Source organism: Eurypyga helias, unplaced genomic scaffold, assembly GCF_000690775.1.
Source record: "Eurypyga helias isolate BGI_N326 unplaced genomic scaffold, ASM69077v1 scaffold36594, whole genome shotgun sequence".
NCBI classification, from domain to species: Eukaryota; Metazoa; Chordata; class Aves; order Eurypygiformes; family Eurypygidae; genus Eurypyga; species Eurypyga helias.
In genome coordinates this window covers 20,074-42,915 of record NW_010247522.1, presented here as the reverse complement: position 1 = coordinate 42,915, position 22,842 = coordinate 20,074, and the positions used below count along the sequence as shown (strand labels likewise).

General features: G+C 44.7%; 2 protein-coding genes across 2 annotated transcripts; both read left to right on the top strand.

The window, feature by feature from the left end:
* Window positions 1-4: 4 nt before the first annotated feature.
* KIAA2013 (KIAA2013 ortholog) lies at window positions 5-2,078 on the top strand (the record flags this gene model as incomplete). The annotated part of the gene is made up of 2 exons (XM_010150759.1): window positions 5-464; window positions 1,219-2,078. Coding segments are annotated over 2 exons (1,320 nt in total), but the record flags the coding sequence as incomplete, so codon positions are not given.
* Window positions 2,079-7,339: 5,261 nt separating this feature from the next.
* LOC104508978 lies at window positions 7,340-19,363 on the top strand. The gene is made up of 14 exons (XM_010150758.1): window positions 7,340-7,382; window positions 7,922-8,010; window positions 8,585-8,682; window positions 9,206-9,334; window positions 9,846-9,982; window positions 10,642-10,787; window positions 10,922-11,074; window positions 16,414-16,447; window positions 16,515-16,582; window positions 16,827-17,001; window positions 17,432-17,530; window positions 18,056-18,147; window positions 18,742-18,879; window positions 19,034-19,363. The coding sequence occupies exons 1-14, from the start codon at window positions 7,340-7,342 to the stop codon at window positions 19,361-19,363; spliced, it is 1,731 nt and encodes a 576-aa protein (XP_010149060.1).
* The last annotated feature ends 3,479 nt before the right edge of the window (window positions 19,364-22,842 follow it).

Genomic DNA, 22,842 nt, shown 5'->3' with positions numbered 1-22,842 from the left:
GGTGCGGGAGGAGGTGGTGGCCCACCGGAGCCGGCCGCACCTCTACCTGCAGCGCATCCGCATCGCCAATCCCACCGAGCGGGTGGCCGCCTTCGAGGCCTCTGCCCCGGCTTCCGCACCCTCGCTGGGCAGCCGCTTCGCCACCAGCCTGGAGAAGGTGGAGGAGCGGCAGTTCCTGCTCTCCTCCGGTCGCCTGCTGCTGGCCGGGAGCCCCAAGGTGGTGCTGATGGTGGTGGCTGCCAAGAAGCTCGTGAGCCGGGTGCAAGTGGCACCCAAATCCCACTTCGACGAAACCGTGCTCTCTGTGGTCTACACCTCGGAGCCCATCGAGGTCTCCAGGCTGGAGGAGACTTTCAGCAAGCTGAGGGAGTCGGCCAAGAAAGAGATGCTGGAGGTGATGCAGATGGGGGTGGAAGATCTTTTCCAGGAGCACCAACAGACCTGGTCAGACCTGTTCATTTCAGGTAAGGAAAGTGATGCTCAGCTTCCAAAGAGTTCCTTTAGAGGGCAGCTGAAAGCTCAGTGGCCTGGTTGCTGTAAGGTCCCTAGAGGCTCCACTCTTCCTGATGGTTTTCTCTTGGAGGCCAGAAGGCATGTTGTGGAATAATAAAACAGCGTTCCTGGTTTGGAACCCAACGGACTCTATAAAAGTGCAGTATTCCTTACAGCATAAAGGAAATGATGGAAGAACATTTCTAATTGAAACTCTGGATGTGCTGGCTTTCATGTCTTTAGGAACTTTACTGATTTGCCCAGCATGTCAGCCTGAAGTTGGAAATAGGGTTGACCTCTAGTGACAGAATAATGGACAGATTCCTTCATGGAAGTTAAGGACTGTCCCACAAGGATGATTTTGCTTAAAATAAGATTTTTCATGGCCTTGCATGAAAGAGGAGCTGCCCAAGTAATGCAGAACGTGCTGTTTTGTAGCCAGTAAAAAGTCAGATGTTCTTTGCCCATTCTTGCGGACTCGTGGTGACAGCTCCATAAGGCATCCGTATATCAAACTTCGGCATTCAGACTCCGAGTGGCAGAGGGAGCATCTAAGGAAATAGAAGGAAACATTTCACTTCAGTGTTTCATGGGCAAAGGTTTCTTAGATGTCGTAAAGAACGCTGGTGTACTGAACGATGACGTGCACATCTGATCTTCTTTTTCTCCCAGTTAATGTCATATACGTGTGGTCCTCTGACTGTGGGTTGTTTTCTTTTATTACAGGGGTTGAAATGAGAAAGATCACAGATTCGCATACGCCGTCCAGCGAGACTGTTAACATGACCCTCTACTACGTGCTGTCAAGCATGCCGGCTCCTCTGCTAGATCCACTCATTGCTGGTGAGGACAGAGAAAAAATGGAAGCCAGCTTGAACTATGCTGACCACTGCTTCAGTGGCCACGCCACCATGCACGCAGAGAACCTGTGGCCAGCAAAGCTGACCAGTGTCACCCAGATCTTGCAACTCTCAGACCTGTGGAAGCTAACGCTCCAGAAGCGGGGATGCAAGGGTCTCGTGGCAGCTGGAGTCCATGGCCTTATGCAGGGAATGGTGCTTAGTTTTGGGGGTCTGCAGTTCACCGAAAACCATCTTCAGTTTCAGGCTGACCCTGATGTGCTTCATAACAGCTATTCCTTACGTGGGATCCATTACAATAAGGACTTGATTAATCTAGCTGTTCTGCTGGATGCTGAAGGAAAGCCCTTCCTGCATGTGTCTGTGAAATTCCAAGACAAGCCAGTTAGACTGTACGCGTGTGAGGCAGGCTGTATGAACGAGCCTGTGGAGCTGACCTCAGAGGCACGAGGTCATACGTTCCCTGTCATGGTGACTCAGCCCATCACGCCACTGCTTTATATATCAACAGATTTGATCCACTTGCAGGACCTGAGACACACACTCCATCTAAAAGCTATTCTGGCTCACGAGGAACACATGGCCAAGCAATACCCGGGCTTACCCTTCTTGTTCTGGTTCAGCGTGGCCTCCTTAATCACTTTGTTTCACTTGTTTCTGTTCAAACTCATCTACAACGAATATTGTGGGCCAGGAGCCAAGCCGCTCTTCAGGAGTAAGGTATAAGGCTGCTGCTTTTGGCTGCTGTCCACTGAGTCTTGTCAACCTGATTTTCTGTCAGCTGTGCCTAGGGAGGGTTTGTCTTGGACTGTGAGGACTTGGAGTCTTTCCTGCAACAAGTGATCTGTGACCTTTTCTTGCAAGAAGGAGGATTAGGGCAGGATTGGAATGGTAGGGCTCACAAACATTACAAAAGTCATCTTTGTCCTTAAGCATTTGTAAGGCTGCAGATCAAGGCGGACGCAATATTTCTGTCCTTTTCCACACACTGCTGTAGGACGTTGCTTGTTTTTAAGCCAACACTTGCAGCTGTGTCACAAGCTGATGTCTCTGTTTAGGCGGTACCGGGACGCTTGTGAGAGAGCTGCTGTACTTGTCTTTGCTGCTGTGTGGGAGACGCACGCACTTGTCTGCCGGGTTTGGAGGTGTGATGTGGCATACAGAGCACGCGAGTGCCAGCTGGTGTTCTTAGGCCAGGGTCCTGACTCGGTGGGGCAACTGGTAGATGTTCGTAGATGCAGTCCTCCGTGGAACCACCTTTACCACCACTGTTTGGGGAAAGTGCTGAGCTGGTGTTTCGCCCATTCAGACAAAATACGTGGCTGGGTGAAGGAAAGTACTGGGTGCGTTTTACTCAGAGTTGAAGGTTCTGACTTCAAGCTCCACTGCATCTCACTTGGGCGTAAGGGATTTGAAATTCTTGTTTTGGGTTGCCTTAGAAAACTTAGTTGTTAGTAAAAACTTAGCAGAGAATAGACAATAAATGGCAATATCTGCTGTTACTACTGGTATTTTCTGGATGTGTGTTGATAAAGAGTGGAAATGAAAGATGAGGCAGGATTTGCTGTGTGAGCTAGCTGTGGTGTTCATGGCTAGCCTCCCCCTAGTTCACCTCCTTAGGGTTGAACAGAGTTAAGTGTAGCGTGTGCTTGAAAAGAAAAAACAAACAGATGTAGTTAAATGGAGCCATCAGAGGGAAAGTTCTAGCTTAAATTGACCTGTTTTTTTCCAAATTATAAGAGGAAATTCAGTTTTGGATAGCTGAGGCTGGAGACTGGTTCTAGACTGAACTCGACAGTCAGTGTGGGAGGGGTGTTTAAAGGCAGTTGGCAGTTGCCCTCTCAGCTCACTGGCTTTGTAGGGCTGAGCACTGGAGAGCAGGCCTGATCCCAAGCAGGTCGTACTACCTGTCATCCATTGAGAGGATGAGCGTGGAAGGTGCTTGTGGCCAGACAGACTAACCTAGGAAGAGGTAGAATAGATAGGTGTGTCACAGACCACTGCAGCTATAAGCCTGTGATCGTGATCAAACCATAGTGCAAAAGGAGGAAGCAGTCAGGAAGTAATTTCCATTATTGTTTATACAGCTGTGCCCTGAGGTGCATCCTGAAACGTGTCCTTGAAATGATAAATTTTATGTCCTCTTTTTCACTGCTGTCTATCTGGTTGCCTTTGTCACCTACGAGACTTGCCTTCTGCCTCTTACAGAATGACTTGTTAACCGTTGCTGCAGGTAACTGTCCCTGACACTATGCTCGGAATTGCCGAGAGGCCTCACAGCTACGCGCCAGGGCTGACCTAACACCTCTTCTGGGCACTGCAGAAAGCCTTGCAGTGTACAGCAAACCAGCCTCTTGCCTCACCTTAACTGGACCTTCTTAAAATGAAGATGATGCAGAACTCGATTCCAGAAACAGGGATGAAGTGGAAGCCAGCTGGAGCTCAGAATCTCTGTAGCAGTAAGGGAGATGAACGGTGTTGAAACAACACCCAGTTTCATTAAATGGGAACGTCCCAGCGCCTGAGTGAACTTAGTCCTGCTTTCAGCCTCCGTTTGCACAAGACATCTGACAGTTCTGCAGCTGAGAACAAGGACCTTTTGAAAGCAACAATCCTTTTGTGCCTTGTTAAGAGAGGAATCGGAGACTTGGAAGGTGTGGGTATTCAAGCGTTTATCCCAGAAGCTTGTGTAACAGATGTTTCTCTTTCCTTGTAAGCTGTTCCGTTCCCTAAGAGTAATCCATTTGGTGAAAATACTTGAAGATATACCAAGTCCTTTGATATTTTGATTTTTTTTTTTTAATTTTACAGGAAAAAAAGAATGGTGATTCCCTGCAGAGAGTTAACTAGAAAACTTTAGCGTAACTTTCTTTCTGGTATACATTTTTTTAATTTATTGCTTGGGGGGAGAGGGAGGGTGTTCATAATTTTTGCCTCCACTTCAGTAAGAAGTCAGTCAGTTGTAGATATCTAAGTGCTGGTAACAGGTTTTTCAGCCTTTATGATTGTAGAGTGCAAAACCAATTAAATGATTTCTGGATTTACACTTGGAAATGCTGATCTGCAGGTTTCCTGTTCTAAGCATATTGAGACGTTGTGCATTGATTTGTTTTGGCTAGGGGGGTAGACATCCCACTTTTTAGTGATTTAAAGGTTGCTTGGTTTTAAAATACCAAAGCTGTTGTTTCTAAATAAATATCTTTCAGTCTAATCTGATCACCAAAGTGTGATTGGTTTTTCTTTTTGTGTTGGGTTTTTTTTTTTCTTTCTTTGTCTCTGCTCCCTCCTCCCCTTACTCCCCACCCAGTTAAAAGAAGCGGAGCCTAGGTTACATCCGTGGCCAGTGCTGACTACAAAAGTGCTTGGATGAAAAGGAAACACAGCGTGGAAAATAGCACATAAATGGGCCTGAGCTGGAAACAGACGGCGTGGAAGGCACAGTAACAGGCACACAGGGGGGTGCTAGTCTCCCTTTCCCTGTCTCTGCGTAGCCTTGGTCTATCTTGAGGCTTTAGTTTTAAGAACACACAGAAGCGAACAGTCAGGTACTGGATATAATGGCCATCTTGGCACAAATGGTGCTTCCAATGGAAAGCTGGTGCAGGATTTAACCTCGAACTTTTAAATAAGTTATTGTCTGGTTTCACATGAAAAGTCTCCCTCAGACAAGTAGATTTCAGTGTCTGTTACTTATCTGCAGCCCATTCCACTTAGTAAGCGGCCTGGCATAGTTATTACCCTACACGGAGTAACTGAAGGTAGCGAAGTAACGGAGTACGTTAATCGTACGCTACGTACATTGTGTACTGAGAGATTCCTATTGCGCTTCAACAGAACATACCACAAGTTCCTGCTCTTTCTTACTGTTCCTGGGAAACATCTGGCACAAAGATGGTAAGAGCTTCCAGCGCGGTGGTTCCAATGTTTCCAAGCCACCAGGATATCAGCTGGAGGCTGAGCCTTTTGATGTTCACTTGCAGAACTGCCAGCAGTACGATGCCCACTGAGTCCAAGGAAGATACTTAAGCCTGTTTACACTAGACCTGGAAAAGATGGATGAGAAATTGTTACATAAAGCAGGAGTGGAACCAAAAAAATAAATTTTCAGAGTTTTACATTAAAAATGTGATTCTTAGGAGCCTTCCCCCCATCTAATAAACTGTTTCAGAATTCCTTTATAAGGAAAGGGAAGACGACAGACTAGGGTTTCTCTATTTACAGTGTGCAAGACAGCAGAAGGTTATTTGTGAAATGATTGCAGAAATGCTTAAAGAACTACACAGAGTTCTGTGTCTACAAGCACACCCAGAACAGGAATGTTGAAATAGTAACTGAACATCCACAATTTATATTTAATTTTTAGTTGATACTCAGTGAAAATGAGAGTGTCAGGGGAGTTAAACCGAAAAGCATAGGATGTTCTTTAGCTTGTAAATTCAAATATTAAGAAGAACCAAATAATTAATGAAACAAAATGTTTAGAATCTATTCTGAGCCAGTTAATCCTGATTGATGCTGTTGTCAGATAATAAATACAAGATGTCAGAGCAGAGTTTGGTTGATTCCATCTGAAATTCAGAATGCAGCTTTCTCAAGTGCTATTGTTTGGGTAGGATAATACAATCCTGAGAAGCAGACAGAACAGCAAAGCATTGTGTTTCTGCCTTCCACGCAGGCGCTCTGGGCATCTTTCATCCAAATCAGTACCTACTGCTGAAGGGAAGCGATGAAAATCGGGGATTTTGCTGCTTGTTAATACTGACATTTAGCAATAGGTTTGATTCAGCTCTTCTGAAACCTCGGGTTTGGTCTGAATGTACGATGCAATTCTGGTTACAAAACTGGCGTTATGTGTTGCCGTTGTAGTAAGCCTGGTCCTTCTGCATGACCCGGCTTAGGGGATAGAGATGTTTGTTTTTTAAATAACCAGTAACAGTTTTTCAGGTGAAGGATAGGCAGATGGAAACATGACAGAGGATGGAAAATTCCTGTAGTAGAAGAAAAAAAGAGACACAAGGGCGAGTGTTGATATCAAGTAATTGATCTCAAATGTCCAGTAATGAATTAGGACAGTTTCTTCTGTGGCAGCAGCTCTTTAGTGCTCTAAATGCCTGTTTTTTCCTGTTGAGGAAAATAGTTTACCCTTTTTCATCAAGCTCACCCTGCATTATACCACAGGTCAGCATGCTGATTCGGGGTGTAAAAACGCTCCCTTGCAATGCTACGGGAACCCCGTTCTCTTCCAGGGGTGTGCTACTGATCTAGCAATTGGAGGTAAACAGGAAAGAAATGAAGTCTGGCTCACGGAGCTGTACCAGTTTTTCTCCCTCGTCACGGACAGCTGGTTCTTTGTGCTGCTTGAAACATCTCCCACTTCAAAGTGACTGCAGTTCGCTTTATTGAAGAAGTATGGTGTGCTAAAACACACGCGACGGACTAGAGAAGAGGATACAGGTTTTCAGTCAGCACACGCTGGTAGTTGCCGTTCAGTCACGACACAAAATGGATCAAAATAAAATTTCAAGCCATCACAGAATCATACAATAATGAAGGTTGGAATGGGGCCTCCAGAGATCGTCTAATCCAACGCCGCTGAGGTGTCTGAATCTACCACTGGCCGAACATATCAGACACTCTTACTGCTGACATACCCTCAAGTGGTAGAATAATTAATTTGACGTGTTCCTCCTGAAAAGACCTCTGTGGCGAACTTTCAAGGCAATGGGAAAGCAAACAGCTGCTATAGGTGATATCCAACTCGGTTGGAATTTTTCTTAACCAAGCTGTTTATATTTCCTGGAGACAAGGTCCTTCTAAACTGTTTTTTTTTAGGCACTTGTGCATATAAAAAATTATCCCATAATTACACAAGTTTTCCATTGGTATCAGAATAGCAGCCGCATTTTAAGTCACGTGTCCCAGCGATAAACGACAACAAATAAAACGGCTCGCAGAGCCGGGCCTGCAGCACACAGCTGATCGACACCATGCTTGCGATCCTCTTTGCCGTGTTGAGCCTGGCAGCGGCAGGTACGTACCCAGCTTCAGCATTAGTTTTAAGGAGAAAAGAATTAAGATCTAACAGCAACTTTCAGTTTTTAGGGAAAATAGGCAACGAAAGAGAGATACACCATAAGCAGTTAATTAAAAAGTTCTCTCAAAACAGTAATTAGGTGCTGGGCTATTCTGTTCTTAGCACAGGGGCTTGATTGGCATCACTGCAGCCTTTAGCAAACACAACGTTATTTTACTTAGCTTGAATACACTGAAATACAGTTAATCCACACGCATGGCTGAGAGCTGCATCCCAGCTGATGCATGAGAGTTTGGTTAAGCCAACTTGATTTGATTATCTGTCAGAAAAATGAAACTGTTCCAACAGGCTTTATATGACATCGGTCAGTTTTGACTGATGGCTCTATCTTCACTTGTATCCCATTCAATCACAGCCTGTATTTGTACCTTGCAATGTTCTGTGCACAGTCTGTATTTAGGGGAAAAACCTTCTCTTACAGACATTTTTTATGCCTCTTACTTTTCACACATCCCATTTTTTGTATGTCTTCTAGCCTTCGGCTGCGGGATTCCTGCCTACCCACCTGCTGTGTCTAGAGTCGTAGGGGGGGAAAATGCAAGACCATACAGCTGGCCCTGGCAGGTTTGTCGGTTTTTGCTTTCCCTGGAACAATTAGGGTTGCGCTACCCTCACATGACATGGCTGAACAAACCCAGGTCTTGTATCCCATTTAATCCAGCAAGCCTGCCATGCCTTAGGTTTTGAATATTACATTCTGATCAATCCCAAAGTTTCCAGTCGTTATAAGAAAGCTCTGACTGTGCCAGCTCTTGCAGGCTATGCAGGCTTTCATGTCCTTTCAGTAGCCTTGGGCATCATCCCATTTCTAAGCAAGACAACTGTGAAATTCAGTGGAGTACACAATGCCTACTGCAGCACAGTTGCACATGGAGCTAAATTTCTAAAGCAAATGAAATGCTTTAATTGGGCCAGGCTTAGCGAGAGCTTTGGAAGAAAGAACATTTAAAAAACAATGTGGCTTTTGGATGATGGGGAAGGAGGGAAACCTTTTCTGTACCTAGGTGTTGGAAATGTGTTGCTTAAAAGCCTCCCACCATCTTCCAGCAGCAAGTTGTGTTCTGGGTGCGGGAAGAAAGCACAAGAATGAAAAATCCCTAAGCAAAAACCTGAGCCTTACTTGATATGTTGGTCCTAGGCCTCCCTCCAATACAAATCGAACGGCAAATGGTACCACACCTGCGGCGGAACCCTCATTGCAACCAACTGGGTGATGACAGCTGCGCACTGCATCAGGTAACCCGTCACTTTCAGTCAGCTCTTCATGCTGTGGGGCAGAAAAACAAAGAAGTGATCAGGTACAGCTATGCCCTTTCATCATCAAAGCCTTCCACACTAAGTTGTAGAAAATGTCACATGAAATAGGAAGGATTGGCTGCATGTTATTATTACAAATCCTACATATGATATCAATCACAGAGCTGTTCATCACTGAAGCTGTTTATTGCTGTCAAAAGAGCAGTCCAAATTGTTTACTTCACTGAAGAATACGAGCTGAATCCTGCAGAGATGGGAGGCATCGTGTGCTTGTTAATGAAGCCTCAAGCGGGAGTTGACAGGACGCCTTGGAGATGACATGATTATTAAGCCTAGCACACACTGCCTTGTCCTTAGCAAATCAGTCAGAGGTGGGCTCAGCTCCAGCCAAACCATCCATGTGATGTGACATTACAGTCTTAAGGACATTCTTACTGAATATCTCAGGTGGCAGATGCCTAAGCAGCAAGCCTGCGTAACTGTTAGTCCTTTTCTCGCCCAGTTCTTCTAGGGAATACCGAGTATATCTTGGAAAATACAACCTAGCCGTTGAGGAACAAGGATCCATTGCACTTTCTCCAGAAAAAATCATTGTCAATGGGAACTGGGATCCCCAGAATGTTGCAAATGGGTAAGTTGGTGGCAAGTATTTTTTCAGTTACTAGATGCAGGGCTAAAATCAAACTGCCTGAGTCCCACCCGCTCTGAGCCGTGGAGGCTCAACGGGTTAATGTTTAGAGTCTCGTGTTACAGCTTCCCGTGCTACTTCTAAAGGTTGCCTCAGAGTTGAGTATCCAGTTTGTACTTTCCCCCCTCAAGAGAAGATAAAAGAACTTTCAATTTTAATTGCTTATCAATTAACTGTGTTTTCAGATGCCATTTTGCATGTTCATGTCCAGGCAATTTCCAGAAAGCTCCCAGCAGGAAAATTCTGCAGGGAACAGTCTTCCAGCCCATTGATTTCCTCATTGCTTTGAGGGTGGAGGAATCTTTACTGGTTACACCCCCTTGCATCCCGTTCGAATAGGCCAAGTGCTGTATAACTGCTAACCACTCACGCTACTGTTTCTTAACCTATTTGCAAACCTCTTCTGCCCTTCCCTTTCTCCTCCCCACTCCCACACCCGTGCATCTGACCACAGGTACGACATCGCCTTGATCAAACTCGCAGAACACGTCACCTTGAGTGACCACATTAGGCTGGCCTGCCTCCCCCCCGCCCAAAGCATCCTGTTGTCCAACACTGCCTGCTACGTGACAGGGTGGGGAAGACTGCAGAGTAAGTACTTGGACATCTTCAAAACTGTTCAACAAAACCTTTCAGTACTGCCTTCTCCTTTGGGATTGATTGAGAAAAGGCTGCTGATGGTGCTCAAGACCCCCTCAGCCTCAGAGCAGTGAGGCAGTTTATCAGGGATGGATGATTTTTCCCCGCCTTTGAAGTTTAGTTTGCGTGTAACAGGGCTGGTAAAGCACTAGAGGGCTCCGTACCAAGCTTTTCCAAGCTGTTGTGACACAAACAACAGTGTGCAGACTGGTGAATTTGCTAATCCTAACATACCCGCCGAATAACTGAAAAGACACGTAAGTGAATAGGAAGAACACCTCAGACTCCAGCAGAAGTGTCAGGCCGGCTCAAGAGGCAATTCCTAGAGTGATAAGTAAATTACAAACTCCTGACTGAAGAGCAGCCCTGCATTTCGCTAATAATGAGACATTTTTAAACAGAACACAAATTATTAGTAAGTTAAGGCCTTTTTATGTTTTTACTATAAGAGAATGCAGCTAAGGCATGGATTATACAGCCTCTCCTTTAATACAGGAGTTTCTTACCTGGAGGGAGAGTACCCAGATCCTGGGAGAAAGTTAACACGGCAGTTTTGTTCTTTCTTCAGTGCCAGCTGGTACCATGACTCCTTTGTTTCTATTCCCTCCCAGCGAACGGAGCTCTGCCAGACGACCTGCAGCAAGGCCTTCTGCTGGTGGTGGATTACGCAACTTGCTCCAAGCCTAGCTGGTGGGGAAGCACGGTGAAACCCACCATGGTTTGCGCTGGCGGGGATGGAATCACCTCCAGCTGTAATGTGAGTCTAGAGAACATCGCCCTTAGGGCTTGGCTTCGGGCACAAGCAGGCCTGATGGGAAGGAAAGAGTAAGGAAACCAAGGAGGAGCTATTCACACTGTGACCACCATTAACCGTGTGCCCTTTCCTCCCAGGGGGACTCTGGTGGCCCACTGAACTGCCAAGGTGCTGACGGCAGGTGGGAAGTACATGGTATAGTCAGCTTTGGCTCTGCTTTTGGCTGCAATTATTACCAGAAGCCTTCTGTCTTCACTCGGGTCTCCGCTTACAATAGCTGGATCCAGCAGGTAAGGTTCTAGGTGCTGCTCCTAGAGAATTCAGACTCTTGGCCCTTTTTGAGGTTCTCTCTGATTGACATTTCTGCTACTTCCTTAGCGAGCTGTATCACTTTTGATTCAAATGCCACTATACATACCAGTAACCTCTCTAGACCAAGCCCTAACCACAGCAAAGCAACCTCCGCAGCAAAAAGAAAGTAGCCTCTTCTTAAATAGTTATCCGAGTTATTTTCACTTTTAAATGTCTCAATGTTTAGGAATTTATTCTCCCTTTATACTAGAACTCTATTTATAGTCGTAAAAATTTTACCAGTAGGACCTCAGGAGTGATTACTCAAGTTTGCATTCATCAGTAACACCGACTGTTGCAATTGCATCCTAGAAGGCAGCACATGCTGCTCAAGTCTGGAATATCAATTGTTATTTAATTTAATATAAACTTTAATCTAAAAAGTGACTGAGAAGCAAAAGTCTTATTTTAGTTATTTAAATCCTACATCTTGGATGCAACATATACTATTCACAAATTCCTGGGTTTCATGATCTGATTTTTCACTTCTTTCACATTTTTGTAGGTTATGGCAACCAACTAATCCAGAGAGAACTGGATGATAGATGCCAAGAAGGAAAACAGTTTGAATAAAGTCACAATCACGACACCTTTGATCTCAAAGAGCTGGGAAATTATGCTTTTAACAACACAAGTATTATATCTACCCATACTGCAATAAAAACTATTTTTCGCAACATGAAAGAAAACCACGTGTCCCTGTCACTGGGCGTTGTCAAGACCAGAGCCTGTATTTAGTGATAAAGCTGGAGACCCTTTACAGCCCTTCCCCTGTCTGGGGCTGGAACTTGTGACCCTCATTCTGGGGAAGATGCAAGCCTGCTGTGAAGGGGCTGGGCAGTGGGAAGAGCCAGAGCCATGGGAACCACTCGGGGGGTAGGGGGTGAGAAAGCCAGGCACTGGCAGGGCTGAAGGCAGCAGGCGGGTGGCTGGCAGGACCCCTGAGCCTGCGAGCAAGCGGTGGCAATGCCCAGTGGGAAGGCAGCACTGGGGCAAGCAGGTCCGTGCAGGTGAGTGTGGGAGCGCTGCAAAAAAATGCTTTTAGAGAGAGGTTTTAACACCCTGTGATCTTGGGACTTGGCAAAGGCAAGGGTAAAATCCTGCAGCGAGTGCCGGTGGTGTCTCTGCAGACCTCTCTCCACGTCCCCATTGCTCATCTTAAGTCATTCAGATGCCAGGTGAAGACCCCTGAACTGTCACTGTTGGCTGACGCCCAGACACAAATGGGGACTTTTTTGCGCAGCACGAACAGAATCACCACCTTTTAGCCTGATACTGCATTAAAGCCCCTATTTGTATTTCTTTCATCGTAATAAAAGGTAGGCAGTATAAAATCAAGGTGAATTTTTGTTGTGTTTTCCTTCTCCCTCCTGGCACATATTTTGGCGGATACAAAAGTAAAATGATTGATTGAAAACCGAGGACAAGCAACTCAAAGGTAAGCAGTAGTTAGAGTAAGGAAAAACTGGAAGTTCACTATAAGAACAGAAATGCTTCTGAGTTCAGAAGTTAATTTTTTTAGGTTTGCATTTCCTTTCAGTCAGATGTTTTGCAGTTCTTACCTTTGGATTGAAAATAAATCAATATATATTATTAAACATAAATTGTATTACATAAATAAGAAAACATGGCTGTCTATCATCTTTGAGGACTGTAATTTTATTATGTTTCCTTTCACTTTGCAACCGCTGTCCACCATTCTGCTACGGACAGCCCAGATGGAACTTGTTTTGCCTAATATCAGCCCCTGCTGAGAAATAGCAGGCTTTACTGGGGTTTTATTTATCTTATTAGAAACGTGATTTCACCTATCTGAAAGAGCAAGGCTTTTTTCAATCACGTCTACAATGTTTACCAGTGGAAATAAGGTTTGCCCGGTTTTTCAGGAATCACCATCTTCAGCATAACATCCTGAGTTGTTTTCATGAGTATCATTAATGTAAAATTGCAAATGATTGATTAATAGTTCTGAAAATGAAAATCATTACAAATTACTTTGCTCTATGGAGCATGGAAGTCAATTATGTGCAGCGTGAAAGAGAAGGGCAGAAGAGGCAATCATGAAGCTCAAACAGTAAATAAATGGATATGTATATGCTTCTGTAAAAAATGAAACAGAATTGGAATTTGATTCATTTTCCTTTTGAAATACTTAGACAATATTGTGGAAACGTCTGGGCTCATTTGTACATATCAAGACAAATTATTAATCAGCTGGAAAATCCTGTTAAGAACAAATTTTAGAAGTTTATAAAAAAATTCGAGAGTTGCAGTTTGTCGTCACTGAAATAAGTAGCCCGTCTTTTCACAGGCTTCTAACATTTGGATGGAAGTACCATAGCGTATAAAACCTACAGCAAGTTATTTTATCAGTCTTAATACCCACAGAAAAACTATGATTTCATTCATATGTTTTTGCAGCTCTGAGTGTGTCATGGAAGCTGTCTCCTTACTACACCTTTTCTTTGAAAATAAAATGTCAGGTGGAAAAAAAATACAGTAAAACATGTCTTTCAATAACACTCAGCTAAGGCATGATCACATGATCCCCATACTTTATTTCAGAACGCACGTGAGTTCTTCAGTATCACTGCTAGTTCTAGTTATGTTTTCAGGAGCTGCAAGAAACACCCCAGGGGTCAGACACTGCCACACCTTTTTTTTGTTGTGGTTTTCCTTTTTTCAGATGTTCTCCCTCCTCCAGTGCTGGCGGTAGGAAAACAGTCCGAAGGATTTTGGCAACATGCATGGTCTCCCTCTGCAGCCTTCTCGGAGCCATTTCTTTTGATTTGAGCAACAGCTTGGAAATATGGAGAAACACAGGGAAAGCTCTTCAGGAACTTGGCTCTTGTGAAAACCTTTGGGCTGTTCGCTTCATCTATCTCCTGCAGGAAGAAAGGCACAGCTGGCTGTTCCCAGCAGCCGACAAGAGGAGATCATTTCATGCTCAGCTACTGGGGAATTTAAACTCCCTCTGTAAGGCGAGCGAAGCAGAACTGTATTGCGAGAATTGCCAATGCAAGGAGAAAAGCTCCGTTTGTAGATTTTACATCTCTGACATGAGACAAAAATTAAATGGCACAGGGGATAGTGAAGCCAGCCAGCTGCTATCCAGAGTGATCTCTGAACTGCTGGCGCGTTTTAGTAGCCCCCGTGAAGACCTCAAAGCTATGAGATACGATCCTGACCGGGCAGACGTAGTAGCTTTTAAACTCATCCTTCAAATAAGAGAAGCCATGCTCAAAGCTCATCTAATGCCAGCATCTACAAGCTTTCAAACAACATTGCAGCAGTTTTTTGCCATTCTAAACTATGCTATCTTCTCATCAGAGAGTGTACGTAAGTGCTGGGTGGATAATGTCAATTTATCACTTCATTTCACCTACTATGAAGGAATCTCTTTTTTCATCCCATTCCTGGACTCAGATGAATTTATGTCCATGGAATCCTTGGTAAAGGGACTGGATTACGTACAAAGCTGCCTGCTGCAGAAGGGAAAGGAAAAGCTCCTCAGGAAATCTAAAGAAATCCTGTCCACAATGAGCCTTAAGATCGGTCTGTTAGTGATAGCCTGCCTCATTTACCCCATAATCCTGATGTCCTTCAAGCAAATGACAGATTGGATTCACAGTTATGCCAGGAACCTCAAGGAAAAGACAGAGGACTTGAAAAGGGAGAGGCGGCTAGCGGAGGACCTCTTACACCAGATGTTGCCAAAATCGGTGGCCAAGCAGCTAAGGAAATGCCAAAAAGTAGAGGCAGAAAACTATGATCAGGTTAGCAAACAGAAAGGATGCTGTACACCAAGGAGAGAAAAGTACTCACCTAAACCCCAGCACCTACCTTGCCACCGTTTTGAGGAACCTGGTTTGCACCCACAGCTGAGTGTGGATGGAAATCCAAATATTCACGATGGGTTTTGGAAAGAGCTGTGCAATATGCCATGAAGCACTTAGGCTGATGGGAAGGAAGAAGAGTTGAAACTTCCAGAAGCGTAGCTTTAGATGTCAGAGATCCTATATTGACAAGTTGTCTTCTTTGGGTTTAAGAGCCTATTCATGAGAGCCAGGCAGCATCATTAGCTCATGAGTACATAAGAGCTGAGTGTCCTCCTTGTAAAGTGAAAGAGTCACCAAAAAACAACATAGGACAAATCCTGTCTGACTTGTCAGTATGATTCCATAAACACAACCAGAAAGAGATCACGGGACTTAGAGAAGGATGAGAGGGTCGGATGACCTCGTAGCCTTAAGAGCGTAACCGTAACAAAGCCTGTCGCCACAAAACCAAGGGCAGAGTTTGGCCAGGCACCCAGTTATTTGCAGCTCTGCCTCGCAGCATCCATGCTGCTGTCAGTGCTGAGTTTAGCAGCTGTGCTGCATACCCCACAGCCAAAACCCTCACGCTAAAGTAATTGCAATTCTATTCACTCCTTTTCCCCTGGACGCTCCATTACCTTCAGCTGTGAAACACAATAACAAATGTTTGCATTTAATTTGTAGGTGTCATTATCGAAACAGCAACCTGTAATTGCACAGTTAATGATAACTCACAATAGTCATGACATCAAAAGTAGCTGAACCAAGGCAGGGAGTGAAAAGGTGACTCTTCCAGATTAATTGGTATTACCAAGGATGAATAAAAGAACAATTTCAGTTTCAACACTGACAAAGTTCAGGCAGCAAAGAGAAGAAACACTTAATTCTTTGCCAACAGCTCTAATACACATCCCCCTTCCTCAATTCAGTTATTATGGTTTCTGTTGTTCTTTCTTTTATAAATTTCATTTTTTCATAAAGTGAATTTCTCTGCAAATTGCTTGATCATAAGATAAAAATCATTTGAAGAGAAACAAAGTCCAGTTCATATTTCCTAATTCAACAGGCACAGAGACAGCAGTCGAGTTTTTATTCTGCAGTTTGTTCAGGTACCTAGCTTTGATCTCTACCACAATTTAAATTGCTTTAAAAGAAAAATCAGGCCCTGCTTCTTATAGAAGTCTGTTGATCACTGCTTGCAAGATTCAAGGCATTTGACTTTCAGTTTCCCATTTAGCACCAGGTGTTCAGAGAAGCGCAGATGCCAAACTTTGGACGTAAACACAATTTTATCTGTCAAAGTAATAGAGAGCAATTCAGAGCCAGAGCTTGTTCCTCTGGCATTGTATCTATTCAGTTCTGCAACACTAGTTCTACATGCAGCCTATGCCTCTGGCCGTCCTGCTCAGAATTTCACAAATCCCCAAACCCTTCAGAGGCTCTGCCACTGTGCCCTGGAGACCTTAGCTTCACACTTCCTTCTCCCTGTGACAGGTGACCATCTTTTTCTCGGACATCGTGGGGTTCACAAGCATTGCTGCCTCCTGCACTCCCTTGCAAGTTGTTGAGATGCTCAACAAACTGTACGTCTGCTTTGACAGCAGGATTGAGTCTTACGATGTTTACAAGGTGAGTACAAACCTGCAGGCAAGGAATCTGGAAGCTGCTGGAATCTTCCTTACTTTGTTCCCTAATGAATATCAAATATACCAGGCCTGCTGGCCAAAAGCCATGAAATCCAAGACCCACCATCCCACAGGACTATTCCACAGCTTGGCAAGTGGTGGAGAGCAGAGAGAGATTTTATTCTGATCTCCTTTTGAAAGAAAAGCTTGGTGCCTGCCAGTTAGTGACACGTGCTCCTTCCCATCAGGTGGAAACCATTGGCGATGCCTACATGGTAGTGAGCGGCCTGCCAGAGCGGAATGGCACCAAACATGCTGATGAGATTGCCAAAATGTCTCTGGATCTGGTGGCAGCAGTTCATCAGGTCATTATCCCTCATATGCCAATGGGCAAACTGCAGCTGCGGGCTGGGATACACACAGGTACGTGAGCTGAGGGGGAGGCATGAGAAAAAGAGAATAGGACAGAGTCCAATTATGTGAGGAGAAGAGAATTCTGCATTTCTGGATGAGCCACTGACCCTCTGCAGGATCCGGGATGACTATTTTTCTCAGTTCCAGCAGTGACAGTGGAATTAAATGACTTTTGCTTGCATCAGGGCTGTGAAACAATTTAGTATTGGCCAAGTGCATCTTCCCCTGATCCCAGCACCAATTAGCTACAGCTAATCAAATCGTGACTTCTCTCCTTATGTTAATACTGGTCAGTCAGGCCCTAGATGGACTGAGTATTCCCAATTCCCACTGCCCTCTGAGGATCTGCAGTGACTAGCAAAGGTGTCTGGATTTGGCATCTCCCTGCACTTTTTCCACTTGTTTCTTCTTGGGGTGTCTCTGCCTTGTGTTTTCTCAGGGCCCTGTGTAGCTGGAGTTGTGGGGTACAAAATGCCTCGTTATTGCCTTTTTGGGGACACCGTAAACACAGCCTCCCGCATGGAGTCCACCAGCTTGCGTAAGTGACTCGGGCACAATCTGTGTCTTCCTTACACACCAGTGAGGCTCACATCCTCACTCTGTGTCTCTTGGGTACTGCAGTGAAAGGAAAACCCCCAACACCCCTCACACTGGTCATGGCCAAGTGTGAAGTAAGGTTTGTACAGAAGGAGCCTTCTCTGCAGCATATCCCAGGCTAGAGAACTAATTACCGTAGATCTAAAGAACCAGCACATGCGTGACCTGCAATCCCCACTATCTGTGTACATAGTTACCAAATAAGCGAGAGAAACTCTTGTGTATTCACGTGGACAAGTAGAGTCATATCAGTTATGCCATTTCTGGAAAGCACTAGAAATAAGGGAAGAAATAGGGTGACAAAAGCCAAGTAGCACAAGGTAAGCTGTGTTTGTGCTTCTTCCTCAACCTGACATTTTCCAAAAGAGGAGGTGGAAACACTGGGCTGATAAATGCAGGAGGGCTGGTGTGTGGTCTCTGGGAATAGGGGAATTATTCATTTCTAATGCTCTCTTCTGACTCCTAGCACAGAAGATCCACATCAGTTCTGCTACATATGATGCCCTTCTCACAGATGATGCATATGAAATTGAACCGAGAGGAGAAATTGAAGTCAAGGTAAGAGCTTTTCTGTAACTATGCAACAGTAAAGGTGCTTAATGAGACAGGAAGGAGATAAGATAGATTTGCTCACTGCTCTTCTGTGAATTGCAAGGCAGTTTTTAACCGTGGCCCCATGATTCTTTTGCTAATTCAGTTGGAAGTGACTACACATTACTCCTCCTAATAGATAAAAAAAATGTTACTGTGTGCTTTAAAATACAGCTGCTATGCCTGCACCTGTATGGAACCACAGGAATGTCACCGAACGGGACCTTAAAGACCATCTAGTTCCAACCCCCCATGCCATGGGCAGGGACACCTTTCACTATGGGTGACAGTGTTTGGATTCAGTTACAACAACACATGGGTGTAAGACTGGTTTTAAACCCTTAGCAACACTGGTCAGTGACCAGCAAGACCTTTCTCTGAACTGAATTATTAGCACCCCAACTATATGTAAATTACAATTCTTTTCCCAAACAGCAGCCACCGATGAGAGAGGGTGAGATAAATGCAGAGCAAGTAGTAGCCCTGGCCATAGTGATTCTCTGCTCTGCTTCATATCCCACAAAAATAGCTGGTTTCTGCTCTCTCCTCTTCTTGTCCCAGGGCAAAGGGAAAATGAAAACCTACTGGCTTCTTGGTAACAAGAATTACAGTGTCCAAAATGACAGCCTGGTGTGTCACTGGAATCCAGCAATCTCCAAGAAAAAGAAGATGGAATGTAGCCAGGGATCTGTCCAACAAGTAAGGAAGTGGCCGTGGAGCAGGGTGAGACTTGCTAGACAGCGAGCCATTCACTGAGGGCCAAGACACGTAGAACCTGCACCTTTGTCCTGCAAGTGGAGGGCTCTGCTGTGTACAAATATCAGCTCTAATGGGTGCTCCTCTCTGTCAATAGGGTAGTGCAGGTGCTGTGGGAGCAGCACTGGCTGAGCAGCGCCCTGCCATGTCCTGGGATGAGCTGAGCCCTGACAGTCACTCTCAAGGGAGTGCCAGACCAGCCTGGACCTCCGAGAGTGCCACCCACGGCACAAGCCAAAGGCGGAGGAACGGCCTTCGTCAAAGCTCCCACCAGAGCCTCCAGGAGAACCTCACGTCATCGGGCTCACCTGCTTTGGGGGAAGGTGCCAAAGGGGCCAGTTTAGAACACAGAGCCCAGCTTGGAGACCAGGGCATTAAGGCAATGTGGAAAAATGAGTTTCTCCCAGGTTTTGTAGATGAGATGTGACAGGGGAAGGAATGAATGGACTGCCCCAGGCACACACATTTATTTTAAATTACATTCTCTTTTTGTTCTTAGCCATAATTCACATTTTTAACTAGTAAATTTGCTTGGGAACCGAAAACACCAACAGAAATCTAGAAAGATGTCTCTGAACAAGGAGAAGCTACAGAAGTGCAGGTGGAATTCCACCAGAAGCATGAACAGTAGACAAAGAAATTAACAGCATCGTGACTCCTTTCACTCCAGTAAAGCTATTTTAGATTTATATTTGTAGGTGACACCGAATTTAACCATCGAAGTCCAGACAGAGTGAGGACACTCAGAACCTGAGCCAGTTTATTTCAGGCTAGTATGTACACCTCTCCAGTAAACCACCACTTGCAAGGTATGTACAACTGTAGATAGGAGGAGAGGGAGTAGCAAGACCCTGATGGAGAAGATGACAGGTAAATAACCCCTTTTTATCATTGTTTCAGAGATACAAATGAAGTGGGAATAATATTAAATTACTTCTATTAAGCATCTGCAGCTCTTTGTCTTTCCAGCTCTTCTCCACTACAGAGAAATCTCCCCCCCATACACGTATTTTTTCCCTTATCCAATCACCAAGGGGGTTGATGGCAAGACAAAGATGCAGTCTAGCTGTATGGAAGACATTAGAAGGACAAGCTATTTCTCACATCAAATTACGATTTGCTTTTCTTTCCTTGTTGAAGGAAAAGACGCCTTTGGAGTGATGAGCAGAGCATAGTAAATTCATCCTCTGTGTATGAGTCAGAGAAATCAAAGCAAACTGAATTACTTCCTGACACTGACAGCTAGCAGCTCCACACGGTGTTCAATTCATTTGTAAGTGGACTGCAGATATTCGTTGTCATCAACCCTATCCTGTCATCCACCTTCTTTGAGCAATTTCAGAGCGAGGGAAGCATTTGGAAGGGAACAGAGTACAAGTGTGGGGGAGAGGGTCTCCTCTCCCAGCTGACAGGTTCATGTAGAGTATTACTACTGCGTAAGAGAAAGATCTTACCAGATTAAAGTTCTTATTAAGGGAGGCAAAGCTTAATGGTTGCAAAAGGCCAGAAAAATACAGATATCTAAGAGGAAGTCAAGCTTGGAAAGCTGCATGCGGTCTTTGGTTTTAATTTTTTTTTTTTTTAAATAAATAAATGTAGTTTTATGAACTTCAAAGGAAGCTGGTCAGGGTGTCTTTGTCATTCACCAGACTAATAAGAACAACTGAAAAGCCCCATGTAAGTTGTCTCCTTACAGAATGAAAGCCAAGAGCTGCTCCTTTGAATCAGCTCAGCTCAGTCACTGTAGGAGTGTCTGTGTGGCTCTGGGTAAAGCAAGCTTAGCCTGAGGTGGTCAGGTTAACGTGCTTGCTCTCAGGAGCTGGGGATCTCTGAAGGTCAGCTGAAAAACTACGCGGTCTTGCAGAGAAGTAAGCCAAAACTGGAGGTTGGAATGTTCACGATAAATGTAATATGCATGATTCTACATGAATGAACCACAGGACTAACTCTATCACTAGTGTCTTATGAATCACGATGAGGTGTTGTTCTAAAAATATATTCAGTACTTCAAGCAAGAAGTATTTCAAACAAATTCAGTGGTTCAGCTAATGCAAGATTTTGACCCAGTCATCACAATGGTCACTCCAGTCTCACAACTTATGAAAAGATATTTTGCTCATCTCAAGCACATCTTCCCTTCCCACCTCCCCAGATCTCCAAACCTGTCTACACAGAGTATTTACACGGGTGCAAATACAACTGCATTTCTGTTAAAAAAGATACCTGCAAGCGTGTGGTTAAGATCTTCCCCTTAAGGTACCTGGTAAGTTGCTTCAATACTTTACAAATGTAAATCACTTTACAGCAAGCTGCATCATAGAAAGCCATGAGGAATACAAAGCAAAGACTTCAAAAAAAACCCCAAACCCTCTCTTTTTAAAGTCAGCCTCTTGATTCCAAGGGGATGGTGGTGTGTTTGGTTTTTTAATACCTGATGATGGTATTGCTGGAGATGTGCGGATGCTCCACAGGCATGCTCACACAGCCTTAAACAAACACAAAATCACATGTACTGAAACCCACATACATAAATCTAGGTTGATGCCCAGTATGGATACTGAAAGGCTGGAATCCTTTCATCTGGTTCCTGTCAGCACTCAGCAAGTGGGATCAAATATGGAAAAAACAAACCACGAAAGGGGGAACAGAGGCAAATGTTGTTGAAGAGTCATGACTTTCAAGTCAGCGAAAGAAAATGCCTCAGGTGCACATATCCCCTCACAAGCCGGCATGAAAGGAACGGCACCGGGCAGAGGGAGAGGGACAGCTGGGTACCGCAGGGCAGCTCGGAGCCCCACGCTGCCTCTAATTGTTATGAAAATCCTGGGTCAAGATCAGAGGCAATATATTTGCATGGAAAATTGAGCCTGTTCTGATCTTCATCTCTTCAGAGGCTTCAGTGTGGATTTTTAATTTAGAAAATAGTAGAAAGTGGCCCTGTGTGCTTGATGATAGACGGCAATTAGAGTTTATTAATGAAACACGCTTTGGTTCAACTCTGAACAATCCCTCTCCAGAGAGGAAGGAGGAAGTGATGAGCTGCTTTCTATGGATATGGCCGATGCTTTGATATGATGGCTTGGTTTCCAAAGATTTTGGGATTGTCTATGCCTAATATACCACATGGCTTGGAGCGGATGAAGGCTGATGCTGTACTAGGTTGGCTGGCTTAACTCTGAGACTGACTTTTGGTAAGATGAAACATTTCCTGGACTGAAAACCTGTGTCTGGATCAGACTAATACAAAGTCTCAAGTTTAGTCTATGATGGGGTAGTGGATTTCAGCCTGGTCAAAGGCACCTTCACCTAGACAAATTCTGTAGGGATAACAACATTTTAAAGTTTGACACGCACAGTCAGTTTCTCCATGGCCTTCCCTGAGCATCACTCAAAGGTTACACCTCATTTCCGTAAAGATTGTACAGATTATTTTAGTCATCCTGCACCTGCCATACTGTTGAGTTACATGGGATACAGTTTGGATAACAAGCTGTCCTGGTCCTCTCAGCAGATCTAGAAACAAGAATCTCTACTTCGCCCTTCAGCCAGCCTATTGGCATCTGAATTCTCACAAGGCCGGAGCAGGGCAAGAGAACAATCAGTGCTTTCCTAAACTGAACACCAGGTGTCATTGCAGGCCTGCCTGACAAATGGTGCATTGACGGTGCATCCTTTTGGGCTGCCAAGGCAAGACTGGACTCCAGGCCCACCACACTTTGTCACAAGCAGTGAAAGGAGAAGGCAATGTCACTGAGTTGCCACACAATTTTCACCTTGAGATGGAGGAGGACAGACAAGCTAGAAGGGCAAGACAAGTCTTAGGACAAGTCATTAAATGGGAACACACCCTTGAAACCAGAGCAGGTATAAAGGGAGGCAGATTAGTAAGATGAAATAGAAAAGAGC

Bases quoted from the DNA above. Each gene is read 5' to 3' on its own strand.
- LOC104508978 (XM_010150758.1), top strand. From the start codon at position 7,340: ATGCTTGCGATCCTCTTTGCCGTGTTGAGCCTGGCAGCGGCAG. The intron at 9,983-10,641 runs GTAAGTACTTGG...ATTCCCTCCCAG, and splicing joins AGGGTGGGGAAGACTGCAGA to CGAACGGAGCTCTGCCAGAC. The intron at 18,148-18,741 runs GTAAGAGCTTTT...TTCTTGTCCCAG, and splicing joins GAGGAGAAATTGAAGTCAAG to GGCAAAGGGAAAATGAAAAC.